This window comes from Polypterus senegalus, chromosome 6 (genome assembly GCF_016835505.1).
Source record: "Polypterus senegalus isolate Bchr_013 chromosome 6, ASM1683550v1, whole genome shotgun sequence".
Lineage (NCBI taxonomy): Eukaryota > Metazoa > Chordata > Cladistia > Polypteriformes > Polypteridae > Polypterus > Polypterus senegalus.
Window position 1 is genome coordinate 30049383 of NC_053159.1, and position 22866 is coordinate 30072248.

The 22866-nt window shown below is 39.6% G+C and overlaps 1 protein-coding gene across 1 annotated transcript in view; it reads right to left on the bottom strand.

Moving 5' to 3' along the window:
- alpl (alkaline phosphatase, biomineralization associated) overlaps positions 1 to 22866 on the bottom strand; it is a 149674-nt gene that overhangs the window by 69393 nt on the left and 57415 nt on the right. The window contains exon 2 of the mRNA XM_039755708.1: positions 1534 to 1650. Within this exon, the coding sequence (XP_039611642.1) occupies positions 1534 to 1600 (67 nt within the window). The 5' untranslated portion in view covers positions 1601 to 1650. The remainder of the gene's footprint in view (positions 1 to 1533; positions 1651 to 22866) is intronic.

Genomic DNA, 22866 nt, shown 5'->3' on the forward strand with positions numbered 1-22866 from the left:
CCAATAGGAATCCGCCAGGCAAATACAGTGGAACACTTTAAAACACTGCTGAAAACACATTACTTTAACATGGCCTTTTTATAACTTCACTTTAACTTAATACTGATACTCTGTATGTTCAATTCATCATAATAACTATTCACAGTGGCTCCAAAATCCATACTGACCCCAATTCTCTCTTCTGTTTCTTTTTCCGGTTTCTTTGTGGTGGCGGCCTGCGCCACCACCACCTACTCAAAGCATCATGATGCACCAACATTGATGGACTGAAAGCCTGAAGTCTACGTGACCATCATCATCAGGTCCTTCCATGAAAACCCTAAATACAAAGAGGACTGTTTGACTTATGTTAGGTAGATTGCCAGGAGGGGACTGGGCGGTCTCTTGGTCTGGAACCCCTACAGATTTTATTTTTTTTCTCCAGCCTTTGGAGTTTTCTTTTTGTTTTTTCTGCCCACCCTGGCCATCGGACCTTACTTATTCTATGTTAATTAATGTTGACTTATGTTTATTTTTTATTGTGTCTTCTATTTTTCTATTCATTTTGTAAAGCACTTTGAGCTACATTTTTTTGTATGAAAATGTGCTATATAAATAAATGTTGAAATGTTGAAAAAACTACAATATAAATCAATTTGCATAAGAGAGATGAGTAAATAGTGTAACACTAGTGTCCTCAGCCTTCCGCTGTCCCAGTCATCCTTGATCAAGTGGCATACTGTAATGTGCCACACTCACAATACATTCATGCCATAAGCCACAAGTTCTCGCTGCTGAATAGAGGATCTCAGTTTTCCAACAGAAGAAGCCTAATAATACATACATGGAGAACTTAAAATTATATATCGAGCACATCTGTCTCGTCTAAAACTCTCCAAAATGTTTCCAGAGCAAGATCCAACCTGCGAACGCTGCAACCAAGTCCCAGCCTCACTGGGTCACATGTTCCGGGCCTGCACCAAACTAACATTATTCTGGACAAACATTTTTAGTTACCTCTCAGACAGCCTTGGACTCACAATCCCTCCTAACCCATTAACAGCTGTGTTTGGTGGTCTTCCAGAGGGGCTTAAAGTGGAGAAAGACAAACTAATTGTGATTGCATTCACTACACTGTTGGCACGCAGACTTATTCTGATAAGCTGGAAGAACCCAAACTCTCCTCTTTTAAGTCAGTGGGAAACCGATGTGTTATATTATTTGAAATTGGAAAAAATCAAATACTCAGTTAGAGGATCCGTACAGACTTTTTTCAAAAAAATGGCACGATCTAATCGGTAATATTTTAAAATAAGCTCATAAAGCACAGAGAATTTATTAATTTAGATATGTTTACAAGCCTTAAATTTTACACCGTTTGGCTTGCTCTCTCTCTCAGGGGTGGGAATCGATCTGTCATTAACTTAATTTTTCTTTTTGTAAAAACTTGATTGATTTGTATGGACTACAATAAAATCAATAAAGAAAAAAAAATAATAATAATAATAAGACATACATGGAACGAGAAGATGGAGGTACCAGACAGAAACTCACCTGGGAAAACTGGAACTGATAAACAACACCCGAGAAATCCAATGATGATAAGAAGAGCTTGCTTCATTTTGTCTTCCTCACTGCACAAACACAAGCACAGGCTGCAGACCGTCGGCTCTGCACAAAAGAAAAATGACAAGACAGCTAGTGAGAACTGGCAACACCACCCCCCAATGTCATTCAGCTCCTAACAAAAATAATAACTGGGGTCATTAATTGTACCTGTTGATGGGACGGCTCACAACAATGTGTTTTCTGTGTGGCAGACAGTTACCTCATTGTTGTAGCTAATCATATTGAATTGAGAAGAAACATCACAACAGCATTCAGCCTGTGCTGGTTCGTTGTACCAGTAAGAAGACACCAGGAAGACATACCAGTCAGCTCTTAGAAATTAAAATTGCCGTCTTTTTGGTTGTTTTCTTTTCCTTACTGAGTGACACCAGACCAGCAGCTCAGCCCTGACCTCTGGAGCCTTGAGTCAGCAGCACTAACGAATGCACCACCATATTCAGAGTAGAGTATTGGGTGGTCGTGATCTGCCTTGACAGACTCAGTCTAGCCCACTGTGTGCGTCTGATTTAATTTTGATTTGTTACAGTTACTGTTATTCAGGCAATGCCATTACTTTGTTTTTTCAGTGGTCACAGGCATTTCCTGGGTAGCAATCTTTGCATAGCCGTTGCCATATCTTTACAGACGCAATGCCTATTGCCAGTAACCTGACGTAATGTGTTGTGTTATTGCACCCTTCCTGTAACAATGTAGACTTTTCATGGTTCATTATCTATGTGAGGCTTACATGTTCTCTCTTTCCTTTTTATTTCCCAGTCACTCAGAATCTCTCCCACTTCCCAAAGATACACACGAGTTACTGTGGGAATCAGAACTGGCACTCTGTGGGTTGCTTCCCACACAAATAATCTTATTAGAATCAATATGTTCTTAAAACAAAGATGCACTTTTTACCCTGAATTACCAAACAAAACTTTGTCGACTGGGTTCATATACTCCATGCACAGTGTGAGTGTTTTCCACATGTATTTCAAAAAACGAGATAACAAAGACTATTATGAGCTCAGCCAAGGTTTATTTTGTTAAGCGAGTTCCCACCGTTTATGTGACTGATATGTGGAAATGGAAGAAATATCTTTATGTCCTAAGTATCATTAATTGTTTTGATTTCACAGGATAAAAAAACGGCACTCTTCTTGCGTCAGTCCTCATGAATATCCCGGGCAAAGTGCAGCCTCCTAGTCTCAGGGGTCAGGTCGAGGGGCACCTCTCTGCCAGGAAGTCCCGGCTTTACAAACACTTTGGTCCGTTATCTCCTTTGGTTTCCTGCCTCAGTTTTCACTTAGTGGTGGTGACAGTCTCACTTTCAACTCCACAAGGGCACACATTACAACCAAAACCTAAATGATTGTTTTAGACCAAAAACATGGTTGCTAGTTTATAGCAAATGCAAGAACGATGTAGCTACGTTTACCCCAAATTACCAAAATTCGGCAGCTTCAGTATTCTTAACGGGATTCTGGCAAAAGCTTGACATGTTGAAATGATTCCACAGACAAAAAATCTTTGTTTTAAAAAGCTTTAGTAAAAATTCTAAGTAAAACAGTTCACACAAAAATAGAGAAAAAGTTGGTATTGCAAGAAAAGAAAAGTTCTGTTTAAGGCTTATACTGTATGTTTTGTTTGCTTCTTTAAGTTCTCTCATACAGTTAAACCATTTCTAAATGGTCAGAAAACTGCACACTTATCCCATTTTCATGCAGGTAACTCAGTGGTTCTCAACCTGTGGGCCGGACCCCCCTAGGGGGGGCGCGAAATAACAAAAAGGGGGGCGCGAAGATGTGAAAAAAAGAAAACAAGAATCAAAAATATGAAAAATACATCTATTGAAACCAAAACAAATTAACTTAAACTACATTCTGATACTAGAAAAATAAATAAAGTTAGATAAATGTCGATAAAAGTTAAGTAGGTATAATAAAATATGCATCTATGATATATTATTAATTAAAAAAGAACAAACTGGTATTAGTGGGCTCCTTTCAAAAAAAAGTTAGTGTGGGGCGATTAAAACTGTTATGAAAACTCGGGTCGCAAATACGTAAAGGTTGAGAAACGCTGAGGTAACTACTTGTAATGGGATCTGTTCTAAATAACAACTACAACTGACTTACCATATGTACTCGCGGATAAGTTCTCCCGCGTATAAGTCGGGGCTTGATTTTATCGTATAATTTCCGGTAGTTTATAATGTCGGTCGTATAAGTTGAATGCGGAAAACTCACACTATTGGTCCAAGAGATTACAATATGTCAACGTCCACCTGAGAGAGTAACCACAGAGCACACAGCCTTTTTTTTCTATGTAAGTGTATGTAGGTATGTGTGCCTACGTGACCACACGGTAATACCCGAACTATTCTGAAGCGACATTTGCACTGTTTTGTGTTTTTTGTATCTTACACCCTTATACACCTTTATCATAAGAGCATCCCTTATCTACGATGGAGCGTTCAATCAGAAGAAAATATGAAGCTGGTTTTAAATTAAACATCATTGAAGTAGCAAAAGAAATTGGTAACTGCGCTGCTGCAACAAAATTTGATGTATCTGAGAAACTGATGCGAGATTGGAAGAAGCAAGAAGATGTAAAAAACTAAATTAAGTGTCGTATTTTTGAATGGGCGTATAAGTCAGGGTCTGATTTTATGATCGTTTTTTTGGATTTCAAGACCCAACTTATGCGTAAGTAAATACGATACTCACATTTAAGGTTATAAATCGGGGCTTGATTGTACCGTATAATTTCTGGTATTTCATAATGTTGGTCATATAAGTCAAATGCGGAAAACTCACGCTATTGGTCCAAGAGATTATGATATGCTAACACCCACCTGAGAGAGTAACCACGGAGCACACAGCCTTTTTTATCTATGAGAGTGCGGCAATGCGCTGTATCAGCGCGTACTCCTAACCTCTCTCTCTATTATGCCTATATGACCACACGGTAATACCCAAACTATTCCGAAGCGATGTTTGCACTGATTTGTGCTTTTTGTATCTCACACCCTCATACACCTTTATCATAAGAGCATCCCTTATCTACGATGGAGCGTTCGATCAGAAGAAAATATGAAGCTGATTTAAATTAAACATCGTTGAAATAGTGAAAGAAATTGGTAACTGCACTGCTGCAACAATTCGATGCATCTGAGAAACTGGTGCGAGACTAGAGGAAGCAAGAAAGAAAAATGTAAGTGTCGTATTTTTGAACAGGCGTATAAGTCGGGGTCTGATTTTATGATTGATTTTTCGGGTTTGTAACCCAACTTATATGCGAGTATATACGGTAATTACCACACTGTATCTGAGATATAGCAAGAAAGTTTTATCTCAAATTAATTTACAGAGGGTAAAAGACTATACCATATTCTAATAGCTATTCTTCTATAGGAGTCAAGCAAACCCTATATGATTTAACTTTCAGCATTAACTTTCTAAGATTGGCTCTTACAGATGAGATGCAAATCCATTAACTAAAGTAAGAGAAAGCTGCTCTGCCTGTTGGCATCGGTTGTGACAAAATTGTGGTTGATTCTAAACTGGGGTGTCAGATGAAGCACAGCATTTAAAAAAAAAGAGTGACTGTTGGCGTGGGGTGAGCTGTCATCCCGCATTGTTCTGTCACTTGCAACCAACCATTTTGTGGCCTCACACAAAAGCACCTGGAGTTGGAGCAGAAGGAAGTGACGTTTGAGAAGATGGATGAGAGCTGTGCTATTATAGTGGTGTTCATCATGAAAGGAAGGCACTCCATGCAATATACATTGATTGGCTCATTCATTGATCCTAAGACGCCTCCATGGTCAGTTATTACTATTCTGTGCTGTGTAACATAACATTATCAGCCAAATTTGATGATGCTTGTGAATATCCTGGTAGGACCCAGCCTTAAAGCTGCCATCATGCTATTTGTGTTATATATAAAATACACTTAATATACCTAAACCAATTCAGAAAATGCCTCTTGACAGGAAACTAGTCCATTGGAGAACTTAATTACACAGAAATACCAAACTAGAATTCACCCAACATGCATTTCTTTGGGGAAAAACCCCCAACCAAACACCCCCAGACACTGGGAGAACATGCAAACTCCACTCAGATGGCAACCAAGCACTGGATTTGAACTAAAGTAAAGACTCTGGATCTATAATGCAGCAGCACTAACTGCTGTGCCATCTTTCCTTTGCTTGACTGACTGAACATTTGGAATGATGTTACTGCAAATAAGAATGCTGAAATACAAAATAGTTTTTGGAAAGTGTTTGCTAGAATGCCTACTCCTAAAGACAGAGTGGATGGTTGTGGAGTACTTTGAGAGAATGCCCACAATGAAAGGCACTGCATTAAATAATAATGAATTCTGGAATTGCTTTGAAACAAAAAGTGAATTAGCAAATTATTATCACGACTACACTAACACTGGGTAGGGCCTCCTCTTCCTCTCTAAACATCCTCAGTTCTTCATGGCACAGATTCCACCAGATATTGGAGGTACTCCTTTGAGATTCTGGTCCAGGTTGACACAATTGCATCATCTGTCAACCGCACATTCATGCTGTGAATCTCCTGTTCTACCACATCCCAAAAGTGTTGTATTGGATTCAAATCTGGGAACTGGGAGGGCGGGGCAAACAAAAGCTCCTCTGGGCACGTCCCATTGGGCAGAGACCTTGTGGCGGACCCAGGGCACACTGAAAGGATTATAACTCTCAGCAAGCTTGGGAACCCCTAGGAATTCCACAGGAAGAGCTGGCATCTGTAGCTAGGGACATGGAGGTCTAGGCTGGCCTGCTGCCACCACAACCCTCACCAGGAAAAGCATGAGCACGAGATGAGGTTTATACAAATAGTCTTTGTCAAATTTCTCATATATAGAACGGCAGCGACTTATTATGGAAAGAATTCCAAAAGAGTGTAGAATGGCACCATAGAAAATGTTAACAGATTTTACAAAGTGCTTTGAGATAATGTATACAACGAAAAGCACAATATGAAACAATAGTTCTTGATTTTGAAAAGCATGCATGTGCTGAATGGCACCATATGAATTGCTGACAGATGTTGGAATGTGAATTAAGAACGGAAACACTTTAAAATATAATAGTAGCTGGTTTTGGATAGAGCTGTGAGAAAGCACTCATAATAAAATACACCACTAAAAAGAATTAACTTGGAAAGTGCTTTAGAAGAAAAAAAGACAAAGAAAGACTCCGTATGACACAGAAATGATCATGATTTTAGCCTTTGAAATTCCAGTACAGCATACAGTGCGATTTTGCAAAGTGTTTTAAACAGGGGTCAGTAGAGTACTACTTGCTGCCAGTAACATTTGGCAAAATAAGATAACCATCATTTCCAAGAAGTGTTAGATGGCACTGAGCCATTCGCTCATCCAACCACAGTGTGCCAAGCGGTGCTTTATGATCTACAGCTATCTAACTCAAGAAGTCACCTCCTATCATGCCCTCTGTCATCAAGTTCACTTATAAAAGATGCAATAATTTTTCTTTATTGTTACCACATTCTGTACTACAACAGTAAGTACTAAGTATATTGTGAGTATAGCTTTGCCCCTTTCATTTGGGCATTGATTTTAATTTAAATTTTATTTTTCACTCTATGTATGTGCACTTAATGATCTTTGTTGCTGCTGCTCCAAGCAATTTTTTCCAAACTATCTATCTATCTATTATATATAGCTTTTCATATCTATCTATGTATTATATAGTGCCTTTCATATCTATCTATCTATTATATCGTGCCTTTCATATCTATCTATTAATTATATAGTGCCTTTCATATCTATCTATCTATTAATTATATAGTGCCTTTCATATCTATCTATCTATTTAGCCATACCTGTCTATTTATTTTACAATGCCTTTCTTATCTTTCTAACTATTTACTGTATTTACCTATCTGGCCTGTGTAGATGCATGGTACATAACACTATTAAGTATGACTGGACTGAGGTATGAGGCGAGTCTAACATCTTATCTTTAGGCTGTTTGACCTTGCAGCCATCTCAAACTCTGCCTTGGGGGATTCATTTTGCATAAAATCATTAGAGGAGTCCTTGGTCCCATTCTGCCATTCCTGTCATAGATTTCGTTCAAATGACAGCTTCAAGCTATTCTTTTCTCACAATATTTTTTGCCTGTCCACTTAAAGAACTGCACTAGGATAGAGTTTAAAACTTCATCTTTAGTAACTAACACTGATTCAGTTTGTGGTGTTTAATGAGTCACACAACATACCTCACACAACATACCTCTGCTGCAAGTGAGGATTTAAAAGTCAATTGGGATGAAAAAAAAAAATCAAATTAAAAATTGTGAACCATGTATAAATCACCTAAGAGCCAATATATATATATATATATATATATATATATATATATATGGATTAATAAAGTATCTATCTATCTATCTATCTATCTGTCTATCTATATATATATATATATGGATTAATAAAGTATCTATCTATCTATCTATCTATCTATCTATCTGTCTATCTATATATATATATATATATATATATATATATATATATATATATATATATAGTGACCACCAGGCCACGCCAGCTGCCCCAGACACCCAATCACTCCAGACACAGGCATACTGCTGGTGTTGTATAGCACACATTTTATTTAAGCAGGGAAGCGCTTTTCCCTCACTTCCCACATGTGCAGCACAGTACACAGTCCACAATATCACACAGAAAGCATAAATAAAGAGCACTGTCTTCTGTCTGCCTTCACTCCTCCTTGCAAGTGTTGTCCTCCTCCTCCTGACTCCAGCTCCTGGAATGAAGGCAGGAAGCTCCTTTTATGCTGCACCTGGGAGTACACCAGATAGTTCCCAGGTGTGGCCATTGCCCGACCAAATAGGGCTCTGTAGCTCAGGCAGCAACCCATGGTGGCACTCCCAAAACCCAACAGGTCTGAGCTGACAAATACCAAGTCCCATATAACCCTGTGGGTAGCCGAGACGCCGTTGTACCTCAGGGGGGCTGGCCAATAGCAGCATGTGGGAGATAGCACCCTTCAGAAGACATTTCACACTGTCCTAACATTATGGATGGGTCCCCAGCCAGTTAATGGGGCAGGCCGCCATCCATCACAATATATATACTGTATATATCTGTTTGCCGATCCCATGTATGTCCACTATGAAAGTTAGTATCACCCTGGTAAATGTTCAAGGCCACAATTTATTATGGCTTGTGATTTTTTTCCTGTTTTGAGTCCATGTAGGAAATCAGCATTCTAAATATACAAATGTCCTGCTGAGCTCCATTTCTCTAAATGGCTCAGGAAACGTGTGTTAGATTGATTTATGTGGCAAAAATAAACTTTGGCACTGAACACTTTTAGACTGTAAATACATTTTACCAGGAAAAAGAAGAATTTTCTTAAGTTAAAAAGAGCTGAAAGTCAAACTAGGGGATTGGTGTTATGCTTTGAAACAATTGCCTATGGCTTGATTAAAAATGTGGCGATTATCTTTAATGACAGCCTCACTCAGTGCATTCATGAACACACATAACCAGATTGAGGTGAATAACCCGATTAAGGCAGAAACCTGGTTTCTTAATAATCTACATTTACATGGGGAAGTAATCTTCAGGAGTTCCCCTCTGGCAACTGCGCAAAAAAGAACTGAATGTCTTCATCGGTCACTGAAAAGCTGAAAATAAGTATGATGCTGCGATCATTTTCTTGGTGTTTTATAAATATGTTTGGTCAAATTGACATCTTATTGATAAGTTTCTGTTACCAGAATACATGCAACTCACTCTTTTCTGCTTGCCTCTGCAACTGAACCCTGCAAGAGAACAACAGCATATCAGTAACGTGGGCTTCTTGCCTTACTCCCAATGCTGCTGGAATAATAATAATGCAGGTAATTCTGCTTCAATTAAATATGTGTTAGGTTATTCATTACTTTAAAAAGCAATCAGACTACATAATGCGTGTTACTTTTACCGTGTTGCCCTACTGCTCCTGAGATTGTGCTGCAGTTTAGCAATGTACGTTCAGCTCATCAACATAAATTTAGCGATTTCTGAAATGCTGAGACAGATCAGTTCAGCCAGGAGAACAAATAATGTGATCACCTGAACGTTTGCCTCTGGAAATGCATCTTGTGGAAACTTCTACCAGTGACTGCTCAAAGCGTACGTGAAGCTAACACATGTGCAGGCTGACAGAGTGCACCGGACATGCGCAGACTACAAAATCCATCCATCCATTTTCCAACCCGCTGAATCCGAATAGGGTCACGGGGGTCTGCTGGAGCCAATCCCAGCCAACACAGGGCACAAGGCAGGAACCAATCCTGGGCAGGGTGCCAACCCACCGCAGGACACACACAAACACACCCACACACCAAGCACACACTAGGGCCAATTTAGAATCGCCAATCCACCCAACCTGCATGTCTTTGGATTGTGGGAGGAAACCGGAGTGCCCGGAGGAAACCCACGCAGACACGGGGAGACTACAAAATCCTTAATAGAAACCTGGTTAAGGGTTTACTTGGCCACATAATTGGGTTATTCACAGATCTACTTCTGTTAAATAGGTTTCTCAGAGGCCAGTAATCTGAGTTCTATTTAAGGGTTTAATTAGCATTTTTGAAATAAGATTTATGTGAATATTCTGAAAATTAACGCATATGTAAACATGGTGTCACTCCAAAGATGGGGCAGAGGATTTCCCAAAGTATCTTTCTTTATAAGATCTGCAGGAACCTTTCACTCCTGACTACATCACCTAGTCCAAATATTGGATTACCGTATCTCCTACACTTAGTAAACTTTATTCATCTCATCTGAAGTAGAGGGGTGCCTCTAATCTATAGTCTTCTATCCTGATCTTGTCCATTTATTATGAGTAGAAAGTCATGTTCAATAGATGACAGCCACCTTGATAAGAATTACTGGCTAATCAGAGTTTATTAAAGTTCTCAGGCCATACGTCATAATGCTACGTACCTCATTGTGTACCTCAATATTAGTGCATGACATTTCTTCTTTAGTTTTATACAACTAATTAACTGAATGTATATATATATATATATATATATATATATATATATATATATATATATATATATATATATATATATATATATATATATATATATCAGCAGTTGGAGAACCATGATGGTAGAAAAATGAGTTACGTATCATAAAGAAGTTTTCATTCCTGAGCTTTCAGCCCCTGCCAGGGGCCTTCATCAGAGGATAATGTTTAGCTTACAAGAATCAAAGGCAATATATAGCAAAATTAGGTGGCATTTGGTGGGTGGAGCTGGGTTAGGGAGGGGCATTGGTCGTAACATTTTATTTATTATGAATATGTTCTTAAGTTTGCATATGCTGGGTTTATGTCCAAATGTCTGTTAATGGCGTTTTTGTCTGATAGCCAAGATTCAGCCAGTTCTCTGTTATTTTTAGTACTGGCCTTAAATCTTACTTGTACATTGTCCCAGTTAAATGTATGACCAGACCCCAACTTGGTACTCACTTACTTATCACCACAAGGTGTCTGAAGGTGCAGCACGCATCCTGGCCAAGTCAGGTATCAGAATAGCACACAAACCCACGAACAATCTGCGCACGGTCCTTTTTAATGCTAAAAACAAGAAATCAACACCAGAAACACGAAATGCAGTTTATAGCATTCCATGCATTTCTTGCCCAGCGGTATACACAGGACAAACATCAAAAAAAATCACAACACGGATACAAGAACATCGCAACGCCGTCAGAAGAAAGTACTCACGATCACTGATCTATATGCATACTAAATCAACTGGACATACATTTAACTGGGACAATGTACAAATAAGATTTAAGGCCAGTACTAAAAGTGTCAGAGAACTGGCTGAATCTTGGCTATTAAATGAGAACGCCATCAACAGACATTTGGACATAAATCCAGCATATGCAAACATAAGAAGAACACATTTATAATAAATAAAACTTTACAACCAATACCCCAACCCCCGACCCAGCTCCTCCAAACCAAACCCCCCCTCCCCCTACCTAATTTTGCCTTTGATTCTTGTAAGTCTAAACATTATCCTCGGATGAAGGCTCCTGGTAGGGGCTGAAAGCTCAGGAATAAAAACTATTTTATGATACGTGATTCATCTTATCCCTTTGTGGATCTCCAGCTGCAAATATGCAAACCGTATGACAGACCTTCACTTTCATATAACTATTTCCATACATACATGTTATGGGGTGACAAACAGGCAAATATAATGATTTTCGGAATATATAAAGTCAGTGTTCTGAATATATAACACCAAAGCCTGATTATATAAAGTCAGTGTCAGAATTTATAAAGTCATTCCTGATTATACAAGTCAAAGCATGATTATATAAAGTCACCATTGGAATATATAAAATCATTCCCAAATATATTAAATTATTCTAGTGAAAGGTAAACTTAGACAGAAGTCACTCATAGTCGATCGGGCTTGTGAGCACAGACTTTATATAATCAGGCTTTGACGTTGTATATAATCAGGAATGACTTTATATATTCCAATGCTGACTTTATATTTTCAGGAATTACTTTATATATTCCGACGCTGACTTTATATATTCCAAAAATCAATGTAATTGCCTGTTTGGCACCCCATAATATATATATATATATATATATATATATATGTATGTGTGTGTGTGAGTGTGTGTGTGTGTGTGTGTGTGTGTTGGCTGGGATTGGCTCCAGCAGATCTCCGTGACCCTGTGTTAGGATATAGCGGGTTGGACAATGACTGACTGACAGACTGACTATAAATATATAGTATGGTGGATGGCTGGCTGTTTATCCAGGCCAATACCCCCAAGCCTCCAGGTGGAGCCCTAATTGCAGCATGGAGGTTCCCAGAAGACCAGCAGGGCACCATGAACAATGTGGTTTTTATGCACAGCCCTGCTGGATGCCATGGGGGCCACAAGAGGGAGCTGCAGGGAGGACAGAGGACTTCTTCGTGCCCTATGACCCGGAAGTTCGTCATAGGAAGAGCGCCGGGCTTCTGGATTGAAGAGAAGAGCTTTTACCTGACCCGGAAGTGATTGAGAATCGCATGGACTGGGGATTGGGAACACTTCTGGGTCAGGAGATATAAAAGGACTGTGAGAGCTCCCAGACGGCGAGCTGAGCTGGGTGGAAGGGTGGCAACGCGTTTGGGAGCTGGAGGATTGTATTATTGTGTTTATTGTATAGTATATGAGTATTGTGGAGGAGAGTGTGCTTTGTACACTGTGGAGATTAAATAAAGTCAGAATTTGGACTTTTACCTGGTGGTTTGGTGTTTGGAGTCGTGGACAGGGGTTCAAGGGAGCGAGAGTGCCCCCTATCTACCACAATAGATATATAAAATGTTACATTTTTTAATTTTACTCATTTGATGCTATTCCACATTAACACCTTCTTTCAATATTAACTTTATGTTACTTGTTAGCGCTATACATTCAACTCATCTAATGACTAGCACTGTGTGTTAGAATTTCGGTCCAGTACCTAAGGTTTACTCTGTTTAGAATTTCTCTGTTTATAATTTCCTTACATTTGCCTCCCTCAGTCTGTGTTTGTATTAAATAAAGAATCTTATATAAACACAAGTCTTTCCATCTGTCTAGTACTGTTTAAGACCACTTTTGCCTTCAGAACACCCACAATTCCAGAAGGTATGGATACAAGAAGGTGTTGGGGAATACCTGAGGGATTTGGGTCCTTGTGGACTGGACAACATCACACAACGCCTGCACATTTTTCAGACTAACATTCATACTTTGAACCCAATGTGCAACCTCATCTTTAAAGGTGGTCAGTCAGACTGAAATCTGGACATTGGAATGAACTGAGATGATTTGTGCTTTAAGACATGCCATGTTTTTCTGGTGGAAGAATGAACTTGGGAGAATTTGGAGAGGAGAATGTAGACATAAAGAGAGACATGAGGCCAGTAGAAAAACTTGTGTGCCAAGAAAACATTTTCCAAACCATTATATGATAACTAGCAGCCTTTACCATTGACAGAAGTGAAAATGAATCTCGAATTACATAAGAACATAAGAAATTTGACAAACGAGAGAAGACCATGCAGTCGATCAAGCCTGTTTGTTTAGCTGATACCTAAGCTGTCCCAATATCTCATCCAGATACTTCTTAAAGGCTGTCAAGGTTTCTGCTTAAACTCCATGTCTTGGTAGTTTGTTCCAAAGTCCCACAACTCTTTGTATAAAAAAGTGTTCCCTGGCTTCAGTTTTAAAGGCATTTCAACTTAATTCCCACTGGTGTCCTTCAGTACATGACTGACCCTTAAACTGAAAGAATTCTGCTGGATTTACTTTATCGTTGCCCTTGAGGATTATACATATCTGAATAAGGTCCTCACGCAGTCTCCTCTGCTCGAGACTAAACAGGTTTAATTTTCAGAGTCTGTCAGAGTACAACATGTCCTTAAGTCCTAGGATAGACTTGGTTGCTATTATCTGCACAACTTCAAGTGCTGCTCTGTCTGTCTTGTCTAGTGGTGACCAGAACTGCACATTATACTCCAGATGTGGTCTAACTTGTGCATTATGTAGTTTGAGAATAATGTCCCTTGACTTAAATTCAGCTGTTTTTAGAACTGAAGTTACACAGGTTCCACATCAAGCGTGGCAACACAGATGTTCCTGCAGCAGCCCACTTCAACAGTCATGGACACTGTGAGAGGCACTTTAAAGTCACAGTGATTATGGGTAACTTCAGAACACAGCAAGAGAGGACAGAATGGAAAGTTAACCTCATGCTAAAATTTAACACTATATGGTTGAAATAGAGACAGGAGTTTTATGGCCAGAAATGGGGATTTTTTGCATTTCTCTCTCGGACTGACTCAGACAACTTGACTACAGATCCATGGTGTATTGAAAAGCTCATCAGAAACTTCAAAAGACTTTGTTAGACAGCTATCTTGTCCAAAGATCTTGACCATACATTGTTCTCCTCTCTTGCTAAATGAATCTTAGCTTGAAGACGTCTATTAATTTTTCACATTTAAGATGTCTCACCTAAAGGTTTTCCAATGCTGTACTGTATTTTTCCTAGCGTCCATATAAACACAGGGAACTGAGTTTCTGTATTACATCTTGCCTGAAGAAGGGGTCTGAGTTGCCTCGAAAGCTTGCATATTGTAATCTTTTCAGTTCGCCAATAAAAGGTGTCATTTTGCTTGACTTCTCACTACATTCATAATGGCTAACACGGTACAACACCCTAGTACTACAGCTGTTTTTATGATAACACCTAACATTTTATTGGCCTTTTCAGTTGCTTCTGTACATTGATTAGTTGATGAAAATGATTGTGCCAACATAAACCCGGAAATCCTTTTCAGAGATTGCTTTCTGTGTGACAGTGTCTCCCATCTTGTATTTATAATTGAGGCTCCTCTTGCCCATGTATAGCACTTTGAAACATTCTACATTAACTGCACTTTCCAAGTATTTGCCCAGCTCTGAAGGTTGTCCAGGTCTTTTTGAATTCTTTTTGCTGCTTCCTTAGTGTCTGCTGTCCCTCCAATTTTATTGTCATCTGTGAATTTCACAGGTTTACTAACTATACTAGAATCAATGTCATTAAAATAAATCAGAAAAACTAACGGTCCCAGGGCAGACCCCGCAATCCAAGCGGAACGTTCTCCTCTTATTTGTACACTCTGTGACCCTTCTAAACCTCCTAACGGTATTGAGATTAATCGGACCACATGACGTTTCACCATTGATCATTTGGACAGTTTTGGTGTTGATGTGCCCAGGTTAGCCACCATACTGACTTAGCACAAGTTGGTACAATTAGACTACAATCAGCTGAACCCCCTGAATAAAGACAGCAGATCTCCTGTGAACGTATTCTGTGACTTGTAAAGCCAATTGACTCTTGTATTTTGCAGATTTTAATTATGTTTCCTTCATGTTATGCATTCTGTGACCGCGAATGGTTCTTGTCTGTGGCCAAGCTAATGAAAGATCAATTTCTTTCTACTAGTTTCAGCACCACACATTCTGCACCCCAGTTACCTCTGGGTTAAATATGGCCATGCCACTGATATCCAGAATCCCTTGGTGGACAATTCCAAGGAAAAGAAATGTCTCTTGGTGCTGTAGTTAGTGGCAAAAATCGGGCAGTTAGGTTAAGCTTCATTTTTTGATTTTTGATTCCTTTGATTTCTGTTTTTTGCTCTGTCATCTCATTGGGTCTACCAGGGCTTTAGTGCTCACGATAATCCTCAGGACTTTGTCCTTATCATTACCAGTGATGATCTAGGGGTGTCATAGTAAAGGGGGTGAATGCTTGTGTGAGCTAGTACTTTGTGTTTTATATTTGAGCCAGTAAGGGAATACACTTGACTGGAGGATTCCCAGTTTTTAGCCTCTTTCTCTGTACATTTATCATTTGTTTGCTCAGAGGTTGATGCGCTGGCTGTTTCCTGAGCAGCTCTTCTTTTTTTCACAAAAGCAGCCCGCTTCTTCTCTTCTTTCATCGGCATCTTTTTATGTTAAAACTGATTGAGTCAGTTTGTTTGAGTTGCAATTACTTTTCCTTAATTTTTCAATTAAGCTGGCATTTAAGTGTTCAGTCTGCCTCAAGAATGATTTAAGATATGAGAGATATAAGAAGTAGAGGAAGAGACGGAGAAGGTGGTAGGGATGAGAACGGCACCCATACGCATGCACTGCATGGCCATCCTGCTGGATAATTCTACAATAAAGTAAAATAAAAATAAAAAGAGGAATAACCTTGGAGGTCAATCATCACCCTGAAAGTGGATTGTAGACGTCACGTAGTATATGTGTACCAAAATTTTAGGTCAATGGGTCAAACAGTTTGTGAGCTACAGGTGATTTAAAATCCTGGACAGACAAACAAACAGCCACGGTAGCGTATTATATATTAAGATTAAATTAGACAACTTTGCAGAGATCTGTTTACACTTTGACATCAAAGAGTCTTTTTCTATTGGCCAATGTCAAAAAAGCCAAATTAATTCCCCTGTGATTCAATATTGTATAACAAAATAATGTGAACCCATCCAATGAGATGAATACTTTTTACAGGCACCATATGTTGCTTGTTAACTATTGTATACTTTTACTTTTTTTTCCAACTGTTGTGTAGAATTTCATTGCACTTTGTCTGTAAGGCAATAAACTAGGAGACAGAAAATCAAATCACTGTTCCACAATAATTAAAAACAAATTTACAAAATTAAATTACTCAAGCATGGCAACCCTGAAATGTCAACTCAGCTTCCACACAACTTTGCACAACTATTTTAAGGTTCTGTTTTTCCTTTTTTGACGCATTCTACTCTCTGATCCTCTTGATTGTCATTACTACCACCTGACTGCCCAAACAGTTCATTTTCTAATCCCACTTTTCCAGTGCCAATACGTCGGGTCACAAAGCATGAGCCAGCCAGCCCTGGATGAGGTGCCAGTCAATCACAGGACACACACTAATAGTCACTCAAACTGGGTCATTGTAAAGTCACCAATTAACCAAACAAAAGGGAATGTGTGCCACCATACAACCTAACTAGAACATTTGAAAAAGTCTTTGAAAGATGAACAACTGACCTACATCCAAATGTCTCCATCTCAGAAGTGCAGGGGTGTAGTCAGAGGGTGCACTCGGCCTGCCAGCCTGCAGGTAAAGAAGCAGAGCAGCGACAGGACACACAAGAAGAGACAACCACAAAAGAGACTCAGCAGCAGCAGCTGAAGCTCGTGGGGCCCGAGGGAAATCATGCTGACAGTAAAAAGTACAAGGACCAGAGGAGCACTCCTTGCCACATGGAGTATGTGACCCAGGACAGAGGAAAAGAGAAAGTGACGGATAATCATAAGTAGGGATTATCAGCAAGAAGTGCTGCTGCCAGCAAAATGCAAACTGTTTGCCTACTTTATTATCTGTGGTGGAGGATTTCTGAGTGTGAGCATTGTATGCCTAGCTACTTGTCCAGATCCCAATTGAATTCAAAAATCTTCAGCGTTTTAACACTTATGGTTGCTAAATACCTAATTGGCTGGCCCTTTTCACTGTGCTAGTAGGATAAATGGAGGAGAAGTGGAACTGACACCATCTGTAATGTCATGGGAAATGCTTTTCTGTTCACATTCACCCTAAACCTTATATTCTTTGCTATGTTGGAGCAGTTGTAGTGTTTTATAACACTTTCACCTCAGTGTCTGAGGATTGTCAGCCACAGTATGCCGGCAGTTGGGGCATAGCCACTAAAGTACACCATTACCTATAGTTTTGTTTCACCCAAAGCTGCACTGTGCAAAGACTATTAAGATCTATTAAACCTGTACACTCATGTTTCTAGTAGTAAGCAGTTAGGCATGGATAGATAGATAGATAGATAGATAGATAGATAGATAGATAGATAGATAGATAGATAGATAGATAGATAGATAGATAGATAGATAGATAGATAGATATGAAAGGTTCTATATATTATATACTGTATGTAAATATGAAGTGAGATAGATAGATAGATAGATAGATAGATAGATAGATAGATAGATAGATAGATAGATAGATAGATAGATAGATAGATAGATAGATAGATAGATAGATAGATAGATAAGGAACTATATACTCGATAGATAAATAGATAGATAGACAGACAGACAGACAGACAGACATGAAGGATGCATTTGTTTTCTATTTGTAATATGGTTACTAAGAATACAGTTGCCCAAATTAGATAATGCTATAAATGCCAAGACCCAATGTAGAAGGTAAGTGATGAAAGATCAGGACAGGTAGATGACACAAAATAAAGGAGGTCACATCCCCATTGCATGTGATTGGCAGGACTTGTGAAGATAGCCATCTGGATGGTCTCTGTGAAATGGGAAGATCTCCCTGGCCCAGATCAGCAAGTAAGCATAGGCACCTGAAGCTAAGTGGTCTGCCTGCCTTAGCTTGAGATGAGAGGTCCATGGCAAACTGCCATTGTTTTAAATAAATATTCATATCCTAGGAGGTGCAGGCTCTGATTGGGTGTGGGTGTCTGCGATCACACTTCACTCCAGGGTTGATTGCGGTGCTTGGCTGATTGCGTATACATGTGCAAATGTGAGCAAATAGGTCTGGTGCCTCGTTCACACCTCAGAGTGGGCAAAGCACCATGCCTGTACCAGATCAGGCCATATAAAAAGGAGTCTGCACAGCACAGGAAGAGGAAAAGGGCAAAAAAAGAAATTGAAAAAAGGAAGACATTGAGGTTAAAGGAATGAAAACAAATGGAAAGAAGAGAAGGAATGAACAGAAGCCGATGGAATATACGAGAGATGTTCAGAAAGTTTCCACATTTTTTAACTCTATTTATTTAATAATTTCCAAAACAAATGATATCACTTTTCTACACAGTCACCTTCCTTTGTGATGCAATTTTCCCAACGTTGTACAAACTTTTTAATGCCCAATTGCTACTCCTCCCGCCTTCACCCTTTCCAACAAAAATATAAAAGTGTGGAAACTTTTCAAACGTCCCTCATAGATGGGAAAAAGAAAGTGAGCTTCGGGGAAACAAAGTGTGGCCGATGCTCAAGAAGGGGGTGAGTTTAACCTGCTGAGCTCCCTGGGAGCAGACGCAACCAAATCACTCCCCTAGTGTTGGGCAGAAGAGGTAAAAAAAATGAAATTCTGTGTACTTGCTGCTAAAATGAGGTTCCAGGGCAGGGTCTCTGGGCAGAGACACTGTGAAATAGTGGCAGTCTCTGAGGGTTTTAGATTAGAATCACTGCTACTCCTCGTCAAGAGGTGATATGATTTTCTTTTGAGGATGCCTTCTGGGATGTATTCCAGTCAAATCCCACTAAAGACTTTGGACACATTGAGGGATTATATCTTTTGGCAGGCCTGAATTTCTCTGGCAAAGCTTGTGAGTTTTCTAATGGCTCAGATTTATTGCAAGTGGGTAAAATGCTCAAATAAATAAAGAATAAGAATAATGATAATAATTTTCCCATGATCCATATGGGACAGTTTTGGCAGTTAAGGAAGCCTAATCAGCTCCTCAGCTCAACTCTCCTCAGCCTTCTGTCATCACAGCTCACACTAGGACAATGATAGACAAATATAAAAGTGAAATAAATGAAACCATTTTGTTATGAGCTTCAGGTTGCTTCCTGGAGTGCCACGATGGTACAGTAGTTGATGTTGCAGCCATTAGCTCCAAGAATCCCAGTTTAATTCCTGTCCCAGTTACAGGGGTACTGGCATGTGTTACCAAACCATTACAAATGATTCAAAATGCAGTGCCACTTCAGGTGTTGAACCAGCAGAGGTGGGTGCATATCGTTTCTCTTTTCAGACCACTAAATTGCCTTCCTGTCATGGCCCATATTAAATTAAAATCTTTGATGCTTCCCTACAGAGTAGTCAACAGGTGTTGGAGGCAATTTCTTCTCGACCACTCATGTCTGTTGATAAATGGCGTCTGGTGACGCTAGCTCAGTGTGCCATCAAATCTCAGTTCAGACTCTTTTCATGTGAAGCTCTTCGTTGGTGGAACAAGCAAGTCTGAATCCCTCAATGTTTTCAAGAAGCTTTGGAGGAATTTTGTGTTTGGTGAACTCCACTCTAACTGAGCTGTTAGTATATGTAACCTAATTTGTTCTGAGCTCTTCACTTGTGGTTATCAATTTTGTAACCTTGTCCTGTAACTCCTGTAACCCAAACTGATGTCCTCCCGACAAATTGAGCTCTTGGGCAAGGTGCTTTGAATAAAAGTGTCTGATAAGCAAATAACTGTAAATGTGCAGTCTGTGTGGCGTTTGCATATACTTCTTGTGTCATCACAAATTTTCCTTGTGTATACTGTTTTCCGCCATCTTCCCAAATGGTATTGGAAATAAATAAGTGTGGGTGTGTGCTCAAGCATGTCTTGCATTAGCCTTGCAGGGTGGCATCCTATGAGACCATAATGGTAAAATACAATGGATGGATATCTGGTAAGTGGAACAAGCCTTGGGGTCATGTCATATTTCACAACCTTTTCAGTGATTTTCAGTCATAGCCTTCATTTATATAAGCTTAGTGAGTCGGAGGTAGTTGCAACAGTATACTCCTGTAAAGTCTGTCGCCTAATGTGACGTACCCTTTGACACACTCCAACTAGTCTGCGACTTGCTGTGATAAAATCAAACAGTATGATTCGGTTTTTATTTGTACTGGTGGGCTCTGTATGCATGAGAGCTGGCAGCCAATTATTGCTGATCTGGAAGCCTAATGTATTAGAACATTCGAACAATCTAGGCGAGTACAGGCCATTCAACCCAACAAAGCTCGCCATTCCTATCCACTTATTTCTTCCAAAAAAACATCAAGTTGAGTTTTGAAAGTCCCTAAAGTCTTACTGTCTACCACACTAGTTGGTAGCTTATTCCAAGTATCGTTCTTTGTGTAAAGAAAAACTTCCTAATGTTTGTGTGAAATTTACCCTTCACAAGTTTCCAACTGTGTCCCCATGTTTTTGATGAACTCATTTTAAAGTCACCATCTCGATCCACTGGACTAATTCCCTTCATAATTTTAAACGCTTCAATCATGTCACCTCTTAACCTTCTTTTGCCTAAACTGAATTGACCTCATAATTCTTCCCCTGTAGCCCTCAAATCAGCCTAGTCGTTATTCTCTGGACCTTATCTAGCACTGCTATGTCCTTTTAGTAGCCAAAACTGCACACAGTACTACAGGTGAGGCATCGCCAGTACAATATAAAACTTGAGCAGAACCTCCTTGGACTTATACTCCACAAATCAAGGTGCTATATAACCTCACATTCTGTTAGCCTTCTTAATGGCTTCTGAACACTGTCTGGAAGTCAATAGCTTAGAGTCCACTATGACTCCTAAATCCTTCTCATAAGGTGTACTCTCGATTTTCTGACTGCCCATTGTGTATTCAAACCTAACATTTTTACTTCCTATGTGTAATACTTTACATTTACTGACATTAAATTTCATCTGCCACAAATCCGCTCAAACATGTATGCTATCCAAGTCCTTCTGTAATGATATAACGGACTCCAAATTAGCTGCTAATCCACCTATCTTGGTATCATCATCAAACTTAACCAGCTTGTCACTTATATTCCTATCTTAATTATTTGTATACAGTATATTAAAAATAGCAGCGGCCCAAGCACTGACCCCTGTGGAACACCACTCTTAACATCGGCCAATTCTGATGAGATTCCTCGCACCATCACCCTTTGCTTCCTGTGTCTGAGCCAATTCTGCACCCATCTAGAAACATCACCCTGAACTCCCACTTCTTTTAATTTGATGCCCAATCTCTCATGTGGCACCTTATCAAATGCTTTCTGAAAGTCAAGATAAATAATATCATAAGCTCCACTTTGGGCGAATCCTTTTGTTGCCTCCTCATAGAATTCCAGCATGTTAGAAAAATACGACCTCCCTCTTCTGAACCCATGCTGACTGTTCAGAATAACTCCTGTCATTGCCGTGTGTTGCTCAATCTTATCTATACTAATAAAAGGCAAAGCCCTCACTGACTGACTGACTCACTCACTCACTGACTCATCACTAATTCTTTAACTCCCATGTAGGTAGAAGGCTGAAATTTGGCAGGCTCATTCCTTACAGCTTACTTACAAAAGTTAGGCAGGTTTCAGTTCGAAATTCTACGCGTAACGCTCACAACTGGAACCTACTTTCAACCATATATACGGCCATAGCCTGCAGCTCAGTTGCCGTGTGAGGCGGAGTTGCGTCCCGCATCATCACGCCTCCCACGTAAGTGAGTGCCTGCCCATATAAGATAAATATTCACGGGTGAAGGACTGTGATTATGCAAACAAAGATGAGATGGTCCAGTGTTTGGCACAAATTCAGCGAAAGTGCGAGCGAAACTTTTAAGTGCCAGGTCTTAGCTAACATTAAATAAAGCCGTGGACATAACAAGATCACACGAGAGAGGCTCACGTGAACTGACTGTGAACGCAGTACGTAGAGAAGAGCTCCAAAGAGCGCTGAACAAAAAACGCATTACACAATTGAGAAGGCAGCAAAAGAATATGAAGCGAGTGACGCATACAAGCATATTCATAAGTGCAGCTACAGCGGAAACAAAGCACGGTGTAAACCTTAAGTTTAAATTAAGTTCATAGACACGCTGCCGCTGGCGTTTGTCATG